Here is a 15708-nt window from a genome sequence, read left to right as displayed (position 1 = left end):
TTTTTGATATTTTATAAACCTATTTTTAATATTTTAGTATAACGATAAACTTAATTATTATATGTATATATATATATATATATGCTACTAGTATAAAAATTAGTGAACATGAAAAAAAGATGTAGATAAACCCAAAATAAATACATGAAATTATCTTTTCTTTTCTCAAAAACGTTTTCCATTTATTGTTTTGAGATAATTATAGTTTAATTAATTTGCAATGAGATAAATAATGGATTATAGTTTAATTATAGTTTAATTAAAATTATTTATTAAAACTAATGACCCAGTCCTAAAATTATGGAGAATGTGACAAATAAGCAAATTCATTTCTCAAATAATACTATAGATTTTAATGACTAATATTATAGCCAATTTCTCTGATTTTTACTGAAAATATTGATCAAATACAGATTATTATAAAATTTATATATAAGTATACTAATATATCTGAATTAATCGGTTTCTTTTGTTTATTCGGTTTGATCCCTTAATATACTGAACCATATTCATATAATGTTGTTTTTTTTAAAATAACATCCTCGGTACTTTTAAATCCAGACTATTTTCTCTATTTCGGTTTGGTTGTGTTTTTAATGGTTCGATTTTACCAGATTGAACACTCCTAAACTATTGTTATTTTGTTAATGTTTTATATTTGTGATTTTTTTATAATCATTTTTTTGATAAAATGTTAAATTTATTGATCTTTAAGGAACTATAAGAATATTTACATCATTTGGTACTTGGTAAAAAAATAATACAATTTCCTATCTCAAACGGGTAGCAAACCATCGTTAGAGAAGACCCAATAATTACGGCTTCTCATAGTATTTTAATAATCTTTTTAGCACCACATGTTTTTTTTCGGTCTAAATATAATATGTGTTAGTTTCAAATGTAAAATTTTCTAATTTAGTTATTACTATAAAAATCTATTAATATTTTGATCCAAAATCTATATCACATAAATAAAAATATGAAATAAAATAACATAATTTAATACATTGATTACCAATATGAATATCAAAATTTTATAAATCATAATAATTTAAAAATTGTATCTAATTTAATTATTATTATTTTATAAAAATAAATTTTCGAATTAAAAATTATTAAATGTATAGATATATTAATACGCACCAGGTGATATGGACATAAAGTAGTCACGAGTAAGCGATAATTAATTCGCTTAATACAATGGATCAGAAAGTAGGCCTAATAGTTAATTTACAAATACTATGGATCATCATAGTAGGCCCAAACGCTACTCGAATCAGCCCGACCCGGAGAAGACAAGACCGATCCGGAACAACCGCTAACTGTGGTTGACTTCTGGCTTCTTGTCTGAATCACACAGAAATAGAAACCGTTATTCTTTTCGACTTCTAGCAACCTCCAATCACCGAAAATGGGAGACAATGGTATAGACACGCTCATTCTCCGCGGACTTCATCTCTTTAATTTGCCTCTTTCTCACTTTTTGTTGTTGTTGTTTGGTGAGGTTTCGCTAGATCAGTTCTTGGCTGCCGCCATTGATGCCGCTCAGAAAGCTGGAGAAGTTTATCTCTTTTTTTTTTCCCATTGAGTTTGATCGATCCAGTGGCTGGTCATATTATTAAATCTTGATCCTTTTGGTTTTACATTGTTCAGGTCATTCGTAAAGGATTTTACGAGACCAAACATGTTGAACACAAAGGCCAGGTTCTTGTTCAGACAAAAACAAGTGGCCATGTTCCTATGGATACACTGAATTTGCTTTTTGGTATAGGTGGATCTGGTGACGGAGACTGATAAAAAATGTGAAGAACTCGTGTTTAATCATCTCAAGCAGCTCTTTCCCAACCACAAGGTCTTTTTTATCTTTGGTAGTTTCTTCCTTGCATTGCACTGCATTGATCATTTAGCATTTTAGTTCATAGGAGAAGAAACAACAGCTGCGAATGGTGTGAGTGAGTTAACAGATGAACCAACTTGGATTGTTGATCCTGTTGATGGAACTACAAATTTCGTTCACGGGTATATTATATTCTCATTTGAATGACTTTGTGTTTTCGTTTTGGACATTTTCTTTAAGAACAAAACTAAACTCTTTTTTTTTTTTTATGCAGGTTCCCTTTTGTGTGTGTTTCCATTGGCCTTACTATTGGGAAAGTCCCTGTGGTTGGCGTCGTTTTCAATCCTATTATGGATGAGGTATAAGACTCTGGGTAGAGACCCTGATCCTCATGGTTACATTGTATCAATCTCTACTTCAAGCTTCTTTGTTTGGTACCTGTTATATATACCATTATAAATTCCTTTGACACAACAGCTATTCACCGGTGTCCAAGGGAAAGGAGCCTTCTTTAATGGAAAACCAATCAAAGGTTGGAACTTTATATACTTCTCTCACACCTTACAGTCTAGAGATTTTGTTGGTCAAGATGAGAATAATGTTCTTTTCTTTGTAGTGTCAACTCAAAGTGAACTTGTAACCGCTTTGCTCCTAGCAGAGGTAAAAACATATATCCCTTGTGTCAAAACTAGACTCTTATGAAGTACATCCTCTCATCACTTGTGTGAAAACAGGCGGGCGTTAAACGAGATAAAGCTACATTAGACGATGCAACCAACAGGATCAACAGTTTGTTAACCAAGGTGAATATTCTTCATTTGGATTCAACCTCTGCCAAAACCTCATGATCTTGTCTTCTCTTCTGTTTCATTCATTAGGTTAGGAACATCAGGATCTGTGGCTCTTGTGCACTGGATCTCTGCAGTGTGGCGTGTGGGAGGGCTGATATCTTCTATGAAATCGAATTTGGCGGTCCATGGTAAAAAAAAAAAAAAGACTCTGCTTAGATATTACAAAGTTTGGTTCTTGCAGAAACAAGACTTGATCTGAAATGGTATGTTATATCAATTCACAGGGACGTTGCAGCAGGAGTTGTGATCGTGAGAGAAGCTGGTGGACTTATTTTTGATCCGTAAGAGTTTGTTTTTTTAAGACAAAAGTCAAACACACTCAATGCTACAATGGACCAAGCTTTTAACTTGTTTTTTGGTGTTGTATGTGTCTGTAATGATCAGATCCGGTAAAGATTTGGACATCACATCACAGAGAATTGCGGCTTCAAACGCTTCTCTCAAGGAGTTGTTCGTGGAGGCGTTGCGGCTTACAAATGTGTGAAGTCATCTCTTCTTTTGTTATGGTCAAACCTCATGAACTCATTCAATAATCATATATGATTTGTGTGACTAATCAAAGCATTTCTTTTTAGTATAATGTCATAGCCAACTGTTTTTTTCTTTTGAGGTTATATTTCTCTTTATTACGGCACACACTTATTTTGAAAAGATTATACACAAAACAACTTGTAATAAGTAGGCTAATATACAAAACAATTAGCTCTCTTTTTGAGTGTTTCCATGTTCTACATATTCTTAAATCTTTTGATTAAACAATCTAAAAGGACAACAAAATGAAGGCTACACAAACAAATGCCTTAACCATATATATATATGTAATCCTGTTAAACTCTTATCAAAGAAAATACTTTAAAAAAAAAACTCTTTTGATTACACACACACACACATATATATATATATATATATATATATATATATATATATGTGTGTGTGTGTGTGTGTATAAATAACAAAGACATTTCTAGAAACCAATTAAGGGTCAAATATATGTAAACTAATTAGGGGTCAAGTGATGAAAAAGGAAGACCACACTAACTGTAAATTAACAATTTTTGGACTGAGTGTGTGTGCCAACCTTATATGCTTATAACTTATCAATTGCATTCAGCTTCCATTATAACCCATTGACATGAAAATATATTCAAATATAACCAAACAAAAGCAAGGAAATAACAACAACCATGTTATGTTATCTAATTTATTTAACTTGAAATGGAGTCCACAAATAAAAAGAGAAAACAGACAAAGCAAAGGTCGGTTAATGCACATTGCACAATTGGTATAAACTAATTATCCATTAGAACCATAAACTAAAAACACTAGCTAATTCTGACCTAATTAAAAGCACTCACATTCCCTAAACACCTCAACATTATCTAGTATTTGACTAATCATATGGCTTAAATTTTCACGTGAATTTTATAATTCTAAAAGTGTTAGCACAACGGGAATCAATACATGCACGTTTAGAGTATATCCATCACAAGATTGATATTGCTCCGTCATCACAACTTGCGTTTTTCCTAACAAAAGAAAAAAATATCCTTCTCGTGAAGCTTCCGTTGTTTCGAATATTATTGATCGATCGATATACTAAAACAAAAACTACTTGATATACAGCATAATCAGAAGTATTTAACCTTATGAGTTCTTAAATATTACTACGCTCTAGTCTCTTATATATGCGTAAACGTGTGAAAAGATAAAATAACTTTGCATTTAAAGAAAACCTTTACGAAGAAATGAGCGAATATTAACTTCTAAACGCAATTTGCCAAACATGACGAAACTTTATGACATGTTGTAACATTTGATGACTTGTGTATTCTATAACTTGTGGGCTGTATTGTTAGTTTCACTTTCACGTGCTCTTCATATAATCATAGGTCATACTACACATATCATTGTTCGACCTTATCTCCCCATCCACATGGAGGGCCTCTAACAGCACGCGCAAGTGGAGCGGTCGAACAGGATCCCGAAATATAAAAATAAAAAGTTTAAGATTTTTTTAAAATATACAGATAAATTATGGTAAAAAACTTTAAAATTTTAGATATAATGCTAAATTTAGAACTTATAATATAAAAAAAAATCAGACAAAGTTATTAAATTTTAAAATTACTTGATAAAATGTATAATTAATAAATTTTCTAAACAGAGTCTAAAATTAATTTGAGACGGCTATGTCCGCATGTATATTATTATAATTTCTACTTATTCCTTTACACTAAATCATCTATTATTCTAGCCATATGATTTAACTTGAAGTTATAATGTAGATAATTAAGTGTTGTAATTAATCCATCTACGTTTAAGAAAAATATTTTCTGTAAGAAAATAACAGCACTATCCACTAAAAAAACAGAAATGAAACCTCTATAAATATCGTCGCTTAGATGTTAAACTGAATATTCACCATTAAAGAGAGAGGTTCTGACCCCAAAGAACAACAAAAGAAAAACAGAGAGATTGTCTTCTTAAATCTCCGGTTATCTGGTTAAACCCCATTTTTGTTGATTCAGAGGTAATGGGAGGCAGTAGCGGCAACGGAGTTTCGTACCGGAGCGACGGCGAATCCGACGTGGAGTTGGAGGATTACGAGGTGGACGATGACTTCAGAGATGGGATTGTAGAAACGCGAGGAGACAGATTCAACCCCCTCACGAACTTTTTAGGATTAGATTTTGCCGGAGGTAAGGGCGGAAAGTTCACCGTCATTAACGGGATCAGAGATATCTCCAGAGGCTCCGTTATTCATCCCGATAACCGGTAACAACTTCAAAATCTTGTCGTAATGTTTCAAAACGTTTTGTTCTTCTTAGTCATTATTTTACTATTTCAAAACTAGTCCCTTTAGCCCACTTAATTTATGGGTCCAGTTGATTTGTAGCACAATCAGTAACTGAGCACAATAGATTAATTTCAGTAGAGTAATATGTCTGTAACTTTGTTAAGTTGTAACATTAGACTTTCTCTGTTTTGGAGAAAAAACTACAAGAAACAAAAAACTGTTTGGACAGATTAGCAAGGTTTGGGGTCAATTTAGTGAAAATTAAAAACTTAGGGGTAATGTGGTTACATTGTCTTCGGTTATTTATCCACTTTTCCCGCCACTTCGTTCGTTAAAAAACCTATAAGACCACAGAGTCTGACCGAACACAACTATGTGTTATTGGAGCATATCAGGAGTAATGAGTTTTGTTTAGCAAACAAAATATATACTGTCGGAATCTAAAGACTGATCACTTAGATTTTTCGATTTGCAGATGCTACAAGGCTTGGACAACGTTCATACTGATATGGGCACTTTACTCTTCCTTCTTCACTCCACTAGAGTTCGGATTCTTCAGGGGATTACCAGAGAATCTGTTCATCCTCGACATCGCGGGCCAAATCGCTTTCTTAGTTGATATCGTCCTAACATTCTTCGTTGCTTATAGAGATAGCAGAACTTACAGAATGGTCTATAGACGCAGCTCAATCGCTCTACGGTATTAATAGCCCTATCCCATGTTTTTATAAGAGATATGGATTCATATAACTCTTCATGGTGTATACGATTTTTTTGCAGGTACTTAAAATCATCTTTTATTATAGATTTACTTGCCTGCATGCCATGGGATATCATCTACAAGGTACTCATTTTTATTCTTTGATTTGTTTTAACACCACGAGAAATCAAATGAAAGATGTTGAAACTGTGGATTCGAAAATAGGCTGCAGGTGAAAAAGAAGAAGTGAGATACCTACTGTTGATAAGATTATATCGAGTTCGTAGAGTAATCCTATTTTTCCACAAAATGGAGAAAGATATAAGAATCAATTACCTTTTCACAAGAATCGTCAAGCTTATATTCGTTGAGCTCTATTGCACACACACCGCGGCTTGTATCTTCTATTACTTGGCCACCACGCTACCTGCTTCTCAAGAAGGGTACACTTGGATTGGAAGTTTGAAACTGGGAGACTACAGTTACGCTAAGTTTAGAGAGATCGATCTCTGGACTCGGTACACCACTTCTATGTACTTTGCAATTGTCACTATGGCAACTGTTGGTAAGTTCTGATTGCTTTTGCTTTGGTTACAAACAAACCTACCTTCGGTTCATATCAGCATGTAAAGCTGGGCATTCTGGTTTGCAGTTCGGGTTATTCGGATTTCGGGTTTTTTTAAGTTGGGTACTTATAGGACCTGTTTAGTTTTCTGGATCGGACCGGTTTGGTATATGTCGAGTTTGGATCGTTTTCCTATTTTTATAAAACCTGAAAAGGAACCAAACTATAAACAGTTCAGATTTGGTTCGAGTTTAAATCCGAAAACCCAACAAAATCTAAAACCTGACTTAAATTCGAAAAAAAAATTTCTAAATTGTTTTTTTTAGCTATATATATAAAATATTATTTTAAAGCTATTAGCATGTTTATCTTGATGCAGGTTATGGAGACATACACGCAGTTAATATGAGGGAAATGATATTTGCGATGATCTACATATCATTCGACATGATTCTAGGGGCTTACTTGATTGGTAACATGACAGCTTTGATAGTAAAAGGTTCAAAAACAGAGAGATTCAGGGACAAGATGGCGGATATTATGAAGTATATGAACCGAAACAAACTCAGTAGAAACATCCGTGGTCAGATCACTGGACATTTACGGTTGCAGTACCAAAGTAGCTACACCGAGGCAGCTGTTCTTCAAGACATACCTGTCTCTATCCGCGCCAAGGTAATGATGATGAAATGTTTTTTTTAAGAGCAAATGATGAAATGTTTTAAATGATAAAACAAATGTCTAAACTTATATTTTTTACTGCAGATTGCACAAACTTTATACATGCCGTACATCGAGAAGGTTCCTCTCTTCCGTGGCTGCTCATCTGAGTTCATTAACCAGATTGTAAGACTTTTGATTTGGACCGTAAAATAGAAACTTTTTCACTCAGGTAACTTAAACAGGATGCATCTTTTTCTTACAGGTTATAAGACTTCATGAAGAGTTCTTTCTCCCTGGAGAAGTTATCATGGAACAAGGAAGCGTTGTGGATCAACTCTACTTTGTTTGTCACGGTGTATTGGTAAACAAAGTTCCTCATTTTTCGTCGAAAAAATCTTTTAAGAATGTCTGAAACTCAGAGTTAATTAGTATTCAAAATCAGGAGGAGATAGGTACAGCTAAGGATGGATCTGAAGAGATAGTATCACTTCTTCAACCAGATAACTCTTTTGGAGAGATATCAATCCTCTGCAACATTCCTCAGCCTTACACAGTCCGAGTTTCCGAGCTGTGTCGGATTTTAAGGCTAGATAAACAGTCTTTCATGAACATTCTCGAGATATATTTCCACGACGGACGGAGGATTCTCAACAATCTTCTTGAAGGGAAAGAATCAAATATCCGGATTAAGCAGCTGGAATCAGATATAACCTTCCATATTAGTAAACAAGAGGGAGAGCTAGCTTTGAAGTTGAACAGTGCTGCTTTCTACGGTGATCTTTACCAGCTTAAGAGCTTGATTCGAGCTGGAGGTGACCCGAATAAAACAGATTATGATGGAAGATCGCCTTTGGTATGGTTTTTTGAAACCTTCTTGGTTTCTTGAAACATATCTAATATGTTCTTTTTTGTTTTCTTTAACAGCATCTTGCAGCCTCTAGAGGATATGAAGACATTACATTGTATCTTATCCAAGAATCAGTAGATGTAAATATCAAAGATAAACTAGGGAACACGCCGTTACTAGAAGCAATCAAGAACGGGAATGATCGTGTCGCTGCGTTGCTTGTGAAAGAAGGTGCAACGTTGAGTATAGAGAACGCAGGGACTTTCCTTTGCACGGTGGTCGCAAAAGGAGACAGCGATTTCTTGAAACGGCTTCTCAACAACGGCATTGATCCAAACTCTAAAGATTATGATCACAGGACACCTCTCCACGTTGCTGCCTCTGAAGGATTGTATCTCTTGGCAATGCAGTTGGTAGAAGCAGGTGCTAATGTTCTTAAGAAAGACAGGTTTGTATACAAACATTTTGATTCTTTATTTTACCATATAAAGAGTCGTTTGTTCTCTCATAGTTTGTAATAGCGTAATTATCCAGTGTTTAAAAAAAAAGCAATTTGTTTTTTTTCGCGGTCTAACCATTATTTGAATTTGAATCAGGTGGGGGAATACTCCTTTAGATGAAGCCCTAGGTTGTGGTAACAAGATGTTGATAAAGTTACTTGAAGACGCCAAGAATTCACAGATCTCTTCGTTTCCAAGTAGCTCTAAAGAGCTCAAAGGTAGTTTGATTAGATTACACAAAAATATATATTGGAAGTACTAAAAAAAATTATTGGAGATTTAAGACCTTTTAATTGAATTATCTACAGATAGAGTATATAAGAAGAAATGTACAGTGTATTCTTCACATCAAAACGATGCAAAAGAAACAAGAAGACGTGGGATTGTGTTGTGGGTGCCTAGAAGCATAGAGGAGCTTGTGAGAACTGCAGCAGAACAGTTGAATGTTTCTGAAGCTTCTTGTGTATTGTCTGAAGATGAAGGTAAAATTATTGATGTAGATTTGATTAGTGATGGACAAAAACTGTATCTAGCTGTTGAAACATAGAGTCATTACAAAAAAGAATCATGTTGTTGTGTATATTGTTTGTTTGATATTAAAATGATTTCTTCACGTTCTTCAAACGCATCGAAGAGTCGAGACAGTTTGTCTTCTCGATCTCGTTCCTACATCGGTTTAAATTCCGCAACAGCTCGCTGGCTCTCTCTTTAGTCTTCTCCTCACAACCTACTTGTAAAACCACCAAGAGTTTCTCAAACGCACCAACTTGAAGAGCTTCAAGCAACACATGATCTTCTCCGTTCTTTCTCCATAGCTTCCAGAGAATGGAGACTGAGCATTGCGTTGCGAGATCCGAAACGCGTAGAATCTTCTTCACTAGGAGAGGAACGATCAAAGCGTTTCTAAGAACGTCTTCTCTTCCTTGCTCGTTGTCGCATATAACGTTTAGAACGACTAGACATCTCTCGCAAACGCTTTTTTCCGCGTTGTTCATAATCATTTCTGCGATCAGTGCGACCAAGCCTAGCTTCACGAACTTTGCAGCGATCTCATTGTCGCACGAAACCGCTCTGTAAATCGCCATGAGAGATGCTTTCGTCGAAACAGAGTCACTGATGATCTTTACCAATCCTTCGCAAGCTCCTTCGATGTCTGTTAACGCGTAGACGTACTTCTTGTCTACTGCAAGAACCTCTCTGATACATAACGCAGCGTTTTGCCTCGTTTTGGCGTCTGTAGCGTTCAAGAACCGTACGAGACGGTTAAGCGAAGCCGTTGTTCCCATCTTGGAGAAACCCTCTGTCCGACTCAGAGGCAACCAATAAGTTAGAACAGACAAGACTTCCTCCAACAGACGCGCTTGTTCCTCACGCGTGGACGTGAATCTTTGGAAGCAAGAAGTCAACGCCGAAACGACACCGTTTTGGAGCAAACACTTCTTGTTTGTCTCTCCCCTTTCTCTTGCCAAGTTCTTGATCTTACTCACGATCTCGAAACACTCGGCATGCTCTTCACGCGCCGTCGCGTTTTCCAGTCTCCGACATATCTCTGCCGCAGCACGCGGGGTCAATGGCACACGCGGCGACTGAACCCGCTCTATCCTTGAGGATCTGAGTTGAGCCGCCGGGGTCTTGGTTTCAGCGTCTGAGATGGTCAGCTGATTAGGTCTCTTTCCTCCTCTTGATCTCCATGGTAACACCATAACTTCGTCTTCTTTCTTTGTTTGGTTTGCTCTTACAAATTGAAATACTTTTCTGTTAGATGTGATTGTATAAATAAGAATGTTTCTTTTACGTGTTTACATACATGCATGAGGTTTGGTCGTTATATATATACACATAGAGGTGGTCAAAGGTTGTAAAAGGTTGAAAGAGAGAAAAGGTATGAAATAGAAAACTTTGATTTATGTTTGTGAACTGTGATGGGCAACGTTGACCGTTGAAATCTTTGGATTAGTATTCTAGATCAACTATTTTATTTTTTTTGAAACATAAATCAACTAGTATTATTTAACAGTTGTCATTTAAGTAAGTTTTAAATCAAGAAAGCTTAGTAATTAGATCATGCCAATTGCCAAGAACAATATAATATTATACAAACTTATAAATCACGCGTGTTTTCCCTTAAACAGTTGTATACTTAATTTGTGTTTTTAATATACTATCAAATTGTTAATACTACTAACTAATCAGTTATGAACCGTAAATATATCTCGAGGTATTTGTAATAGTATATAGATACTACTTTCATCAATGATTAAATATTAGTTCATTGACCTTGTTCACATTTGATGAGTCTTATATTATATATGACCATGTATATATATATTATGTATGTTTGAAGTAGACGGGCTCAAGTCGAAAAGATGCGTGAGATTCATTCTACGAATAAGAACTAGTTATTGTTGAATAAAATCAAATATAGTATCAGTTTAAAGACCGAGTAAACGAAAGACTTTGGAGCAGGCGTGTGCGACTCAGGCTGGGTCGCATTTCGGTCTCCTGGTCGGTGTTTGTTTACTTTTCCCCGCGTCATTGTTTCTGCGTTGAATTAATTAATTACATACGCGTAGCATTGTATATTCCAATATGTGTACGTGATACGTACCAAAGTTAGGTAGTATCTATATAAGCTGGTATATTCTATTTGATCCGACAAAAAAAAGTCTGAAACACACACAAAATAAAACGAATGATTAAACTTCAAAATACACTACACGTCCAATTGTTTTGTGTGTTTTCTTTTAAAAATCGTTTCGTTATATCCAAGCCAAAACAATATATATCAAGTGAATAAATAATGTGCACCTCCGCACTCCTCAGATCTACTCCATGGAATAGAAGATTTCCATGAAGAAAAATGGTCATGGAAGTACAGATTATAAACAACTGATCTTAATTCACTTGATTGGTTATTACTCCAAAAAGTGGTAATAAGAAATTCTAAACCAGACTGGTAATTACAATGTCTACCTTATTCACCTGATTAAAAAGAATACTACAACAATGGCGATCAGATCAAGATCAGTTGTATAGCCACCTCTATACATTATTAATTATAAATACTTCAGATTAAAATGTAAAAAAAAACGTGAATTTACAGTTTTCTTTTTGAAAAATCAAAGCTTGTTTAAGCTCTAGCTCTTCTTTTGTTTCTTCACTCACCGATGAGTAGTATCAATGGTAGTGTCTTGACCAGAGGTTGTAGCTGCTTGTCTTGTTTCAGACACTGAGAGTCTTCTGGAATGTCCGGTTGCTGTTTCCACAACCTCATCAGTCTCTGAAGCTGTGTTGTCGTATGTGAATACCCCCATTGGGTGATGAAATTTACAGCTTGGACCAAACTTGCAGATTCCATAGCGACTATAGAACACACACGACGGTTCTCCCTATATCCAAAAACAAGTAAACAATTAGAACCAAGTTCGAATCTAATTCAACATGTGTTTTCTTTCACTTGTTGAGCAGCTTACAGGGCGTAAAGGGAGGCCAATGGGACTCAAGAGACAATCAGGAGGAGGAGTTTGTCTATCTCTAGGGTGATGAAACTTGCAAACTGTTCCGAATTTGCAGTCTCCTGTCTTCACGTAGAATTGGCATTCAGGTTGTCCTGGTCTCTCTGGGAAGACACTTTCACTTGGTAATGCATAGATCCCTCCTTGCGGAACAGATGAGCCTGACTCGTTTTGCTGCAATTTTCTGTAGTTGTTGTGATCATTTCCGGTTCCTGAAGGAGAAACTGAGCCAAGCTGACTCTAACAAAATGAAAAAGTTACGGTGTTGTCTTTGACACATAAGAATCATAATGAGCAGTGTTGTCTTTGACACAACTTACGGTGTAAGGGTTCCATATAACTCCTTGAGGCATCATCAATGCTGTGAAGCCAGAGGTATCTTGCCATCGAGGGGTGGGAATGAAAGAAGCTCTTGACCAAGGATAAGACTGTTGTTGGCCTGAAGTGGGAACCATGAGGTTGGTTGTTGGTTGAGGCTGAGGATGGTTGAATTTACAAGTGGCGCCAAATTTACAATGTCCGGTTCTTAGAAAATAAGCACAATCAACCTCATTCTGCATTAGTCAATAAGAGTGAGGGACGAAACAATGGCAAGTGTGATGATGAAATAAATAAATAAATAAATAAATAAATAAAAATTTAAAAAACATACGCGTAGAGGATAGCCTAACATATTGAGTGAGACTCGTCCAGCAATCCCAGCTTTGTTCCTAGGATGATGAAATTTACATGTTACTCCAAACTTGCATGTTCCTGTCTTCAAATAGTACTAACCAAATCCCCAAAACATACAAATGTAGTTAGTTTGAGAAAACTATAATCTACAATGAAAATGCTAAATCTATAACTCGATCACCTCGCATTCAGGCTGACCAATCCTTTCAGGGTATTCACCTCTCATCCTTGCAGTGGCTATAACCTATAAGAGATATCAAAAACACTCTCAAAAGCTTCCAACTTTGGATCCGACCAAACACATCTCTAAACTCCAAAACTGAACACACACAAGAACACTATGAAAATGTGCAGTACCAGTTCCCGATCACGAGGGTGGTTAAACCGACAAGTTGAGCCAAATCTACAAAGTCCGGTTCTGATGTAATAAGAACAATCAGGCTCTCCTGGTCGTTCAGGGTAAGAGCCTGGTTCCATTGTTTCATCTGAAGTCATATTCATTTGCCACATTGCCTCTGATCAGAAACAGAATTCAAGATTAAACCTAATTTGTGAAAAAATAACTTTTCCCATCAAAGCTAAAGAAAAGAAGAGAAGAAAGTGAAGGGACCTTGATTGATCATCAAAGGTGAAAGAGAGGACATAGGAACTCCCGCATTAAATTAAATCCATATAAGTGAAGAATAATGTATCCAACGATGACGATGAGCATAAGACATTACTATACTGTCATCACTCTAAACTGATTCGCCGATGAGCGAGACCCAAATCGGAGAGTGTAGGGACAAGTAAACGACAATGGACATAGATGATGAAGAAGAAGAATCGTGTAAACAGAGAGACGAAAAGCAGAAAAGCGTTCTTGTCTCACCTCCACACAAAAAAGAAACAATAAAGTCAGAGATTTATTAATTTAATTAATTAATTGTTTATGTAAGTACGACGACGGAACTACGTACCCTACTCATGTTTTGTGTTCGTGTTTGTCAATTTTTTTTTTTTTTTTTTATCTTTTCCACCGAAATTGGACGGTCGAAAACGCGTCAAATTTTTTTATTTGTATAATTATTTTGTCCTTTTCGATATGGTTAATTCGTTTAGATGAAATTAAATATTTTTTTGAAAAATCAAATATAATATTGAAATTTAATATTAAATTTTCCAGATATATACGACCGACATCCAAACTGATCACCTCTCTGGTAATAATATAGCTAAGCTAAACTTGATTTGGTTCTATCCTTGCTTGGGCTATTTGGAGAGCCTTTTAGCCTATTGGCTTCCACTCGTAGTCGCTGCAAGTGCACCAAAGATTTAATGCAAATGCAACATACTCATTGAGTGAAGTTGAACCTAAGTAAAGCATGCTAAGGAAGTAAAACACTAAAGTATGAGCAGATAAATGATCATATACCAAAACAGGCTAACACATTCTTAAATTTTTGTACTTAATTGGAGCTCAAAAAGCAAAACATGATTTATTAACAAATAAGGAAACTCCCAATGTAACTCTTATTTCAGTAATCTTTTGACGACTTATTCTTGGGTTCACCCCTTAGGTTGAACCTCTGGGTTCACCAACCAATAGGATGGTGTTATTTCATATTCGATATCTTTTAAAAACGGAAACAAAATATTGTCAAATTATATTATCTTTTTAAAATTAAATGGTAAAAAAATAAAATAAAAAATAGTAGTAATTACAAAAAAAAAAATATTTTTAACGTCGTCAGCAAAACATTAAACCCTAAATCCTAATTCCTAAACTCTAAATCATAAACCCTAAACCCTTGGGTAAACCCTAAACCCTTGGGTAAACCCTAAACTCTATGATAAATCTTAAACTCTAAATCAAAATCACTAAACACTAAAACACTCAGGGTTTAGCGTTTAGGATTTAGGGTTTAGAGTTTTAGGGTTTAGTGTTTTTATTTAGAATTTAAGATTTATCCAAGGGTTTAGGGTTTACCCAAAGGTTTAGGGTTTACCCAAGGGTTTAGAGTTTATCCAAGGGTTTAGGGATTAGGATTTAGGGTTTAGTGTTTTGATGACGACGATAAAAAGATTTTTTTAATTCTTTTTTCTGTAACCACTATTTTTTTTATTTTAAAAACATAAAATAACTTGACAATATTTTGTTTCTTTTTTTAAAAGATATCGAATTTGAAATAATGAAATTCTATTGGTTGGTGAACCTAGAATAACTCATCTTTGACTACCACTGGTTGATATAATCATTTTCCAGCCTCCCGGATTCATAGATATTGGCAGCATATCCAAGGTCCGTGAAGGACACTTACAAAATCAGAGAAAGGGGGGCTGGTTTTACAAGTAGAACGAACTGATTTTATGTGAGTCCACAAATAGTTTATAGAGTATTTGTACTCCCTACCCACCATGTTTCCTATATTTGTACCCTATACCTTATTTCCCCTAATTTTTTTCCCCCCAATATCACCGTTTACCTCCCTTTCTATGGTATTCCACTTCTTTTAGTATATTTCCCTAATTTGCTCGTTTATATTAGTCCATCATTTAGGGCCGATTTTCTGTAGCATCTTTTTTAGCTGGATAATTAATCTATCTAAATTATGAAAATGATTATTTTATTTTTAGCTGAATAATCTCTCTAAATTATGAAAAGGATTATTCCATTTTTAGCTGGATATCATCTATCATTTTTTTCTAATTATGATAGAAAAATATCTTTACATCGAAGCATAACCATTTTCTTACAGCTGTATAGTTATATTTTACA

The 15708-nt window shown here is 35.1% G+C and overlaps 4 protein-coding genes across 5 annotated transcripts; 2 read left to right on the top strand and 2 right to left on the bottom strand.

Moving 5' to 3' along the window:
* Window positions 1–1315: 1315 nt before the first annotated feature.
* On the top strand, window positions 1316–3396 carry LOC106447599 (inositol-phosphate phosphatase). Its single transcript, XM_022703692.2, has 12 exons — window positions 1316–1424; window positions 1515–1561; window positions 1654–1704; window positions 1772–1852; window positions 1916–2019; window positions 2112–2196; window positions 2315–2369; window positions 2454–2497; window positions 2572–2640; window positions 2716–2816; window positions 2913–2969; window positions 3073–3396. Exons 1-12 carry the CDS (start codon window positions 1412–1414, stop codon window positions 3170–3172), a joined length of 807 nt encoding a protein of 268 aa, XP_022559413.1. The 5' UTR covers window positions 1316–1411; the 3' UTR covers window positions 3173–3396.
* A 1700-nt stretch (window positions 3397–5096) lies between these two features.
* Window positions 5097–9377, top strand: LOC111206093 (potassium channel SKOR). The gene is made up of 11 exons (XM_048750048.1): window positions 5097–5463; window positions 5961–6185; window positions 6266–6329; window positions 6411–6750; window positions 7130–7425; window positions 7516–7596; window positions 7676–7774; window positions 7856–8266; window positions 8338–8708; window positions 8857–8978; window positions 9069–9377. The coding sequence occupies exons 1-11, from the start codon at window positions 5222–5224 to the stop codon at window positions 9305–9307; spliced, it is 2490 nt and encodes an 829-aa protein (XP_048606005.1). The 5' UTR covers window positions 5097–5221; the 3' UTR covers window positions 9308–9377.
* LOC106438954 (U-box domain-containing protein 21) lies at window positions 9238–10463 on the bottom strand. The gene has a single exon (XM_013880278.3). The coding sequence runs from the start codon at window positions 10461–10463 to the stop codon at window positions 9357–9359; it is 1107 nt and encodes a 368-aa protein (XP_013735732.2). The 3' UTR covers window positions 9238–9356.
* Window positions 10464–11688: 1225 nt separating this feature from the next.
* Window positions 11689–13879, bottom strand: LOC111206326 (zinc finger CCCH domain-containing protein 33-like). Of its 2 annotated transcripts, none has more exons than XM_048750056.1 (7): window positions 13561–13879; window positions 13308–13465; window positions 13132–13194; window positions 12928–13044; window positions 12596–12829; window positions 12234–12515; window positions 11689–12149 (listed from the first exon to the last, which is right to left on the bottom strand). In XM_048750056.1, exons 1-7 carry the CDS (start codon window positions 13592–13594, stop codon window positions 11922–11924), a joined length of 1116 nt encoding a protein of 371 aa, XP_048606013.1. In that variant the 5' UTR covers window positions 13595–13879; the 3' UTR covers window positions 11689–11921. The 2 variants fall into 2 exon arrangements, with proteins under 2 accessions (XP_048606013.1, XP_048606014.1); XM_048750057.1 differs by having other exon boundaries at window positions 12234–12509; window positions 13561–13839.
* Between the last annotated feature and the right edge of the window lie 1829 nt (window positions 13880–15708).

The sequence above is a fragment of the Brassica napus genome, chromosome C3 (genome assembly GCF_020379485.1).
Source record: "Brassica napus cultivar Da-Ae chromosome C3, Da-Ae, whole genome shotgun sequence".
In the NCBI taxonomy this organism is placed as follows: domain Eukaryota; kingdom Viridiplantae; phylum Streptophyta; class Magnoliopsida; order Brassicales; family Brassicaceae; genus Brassica; species Brassica napus.
This window is presented reverse-complemented; position numbering and strand designations above follow the sequence as displayed.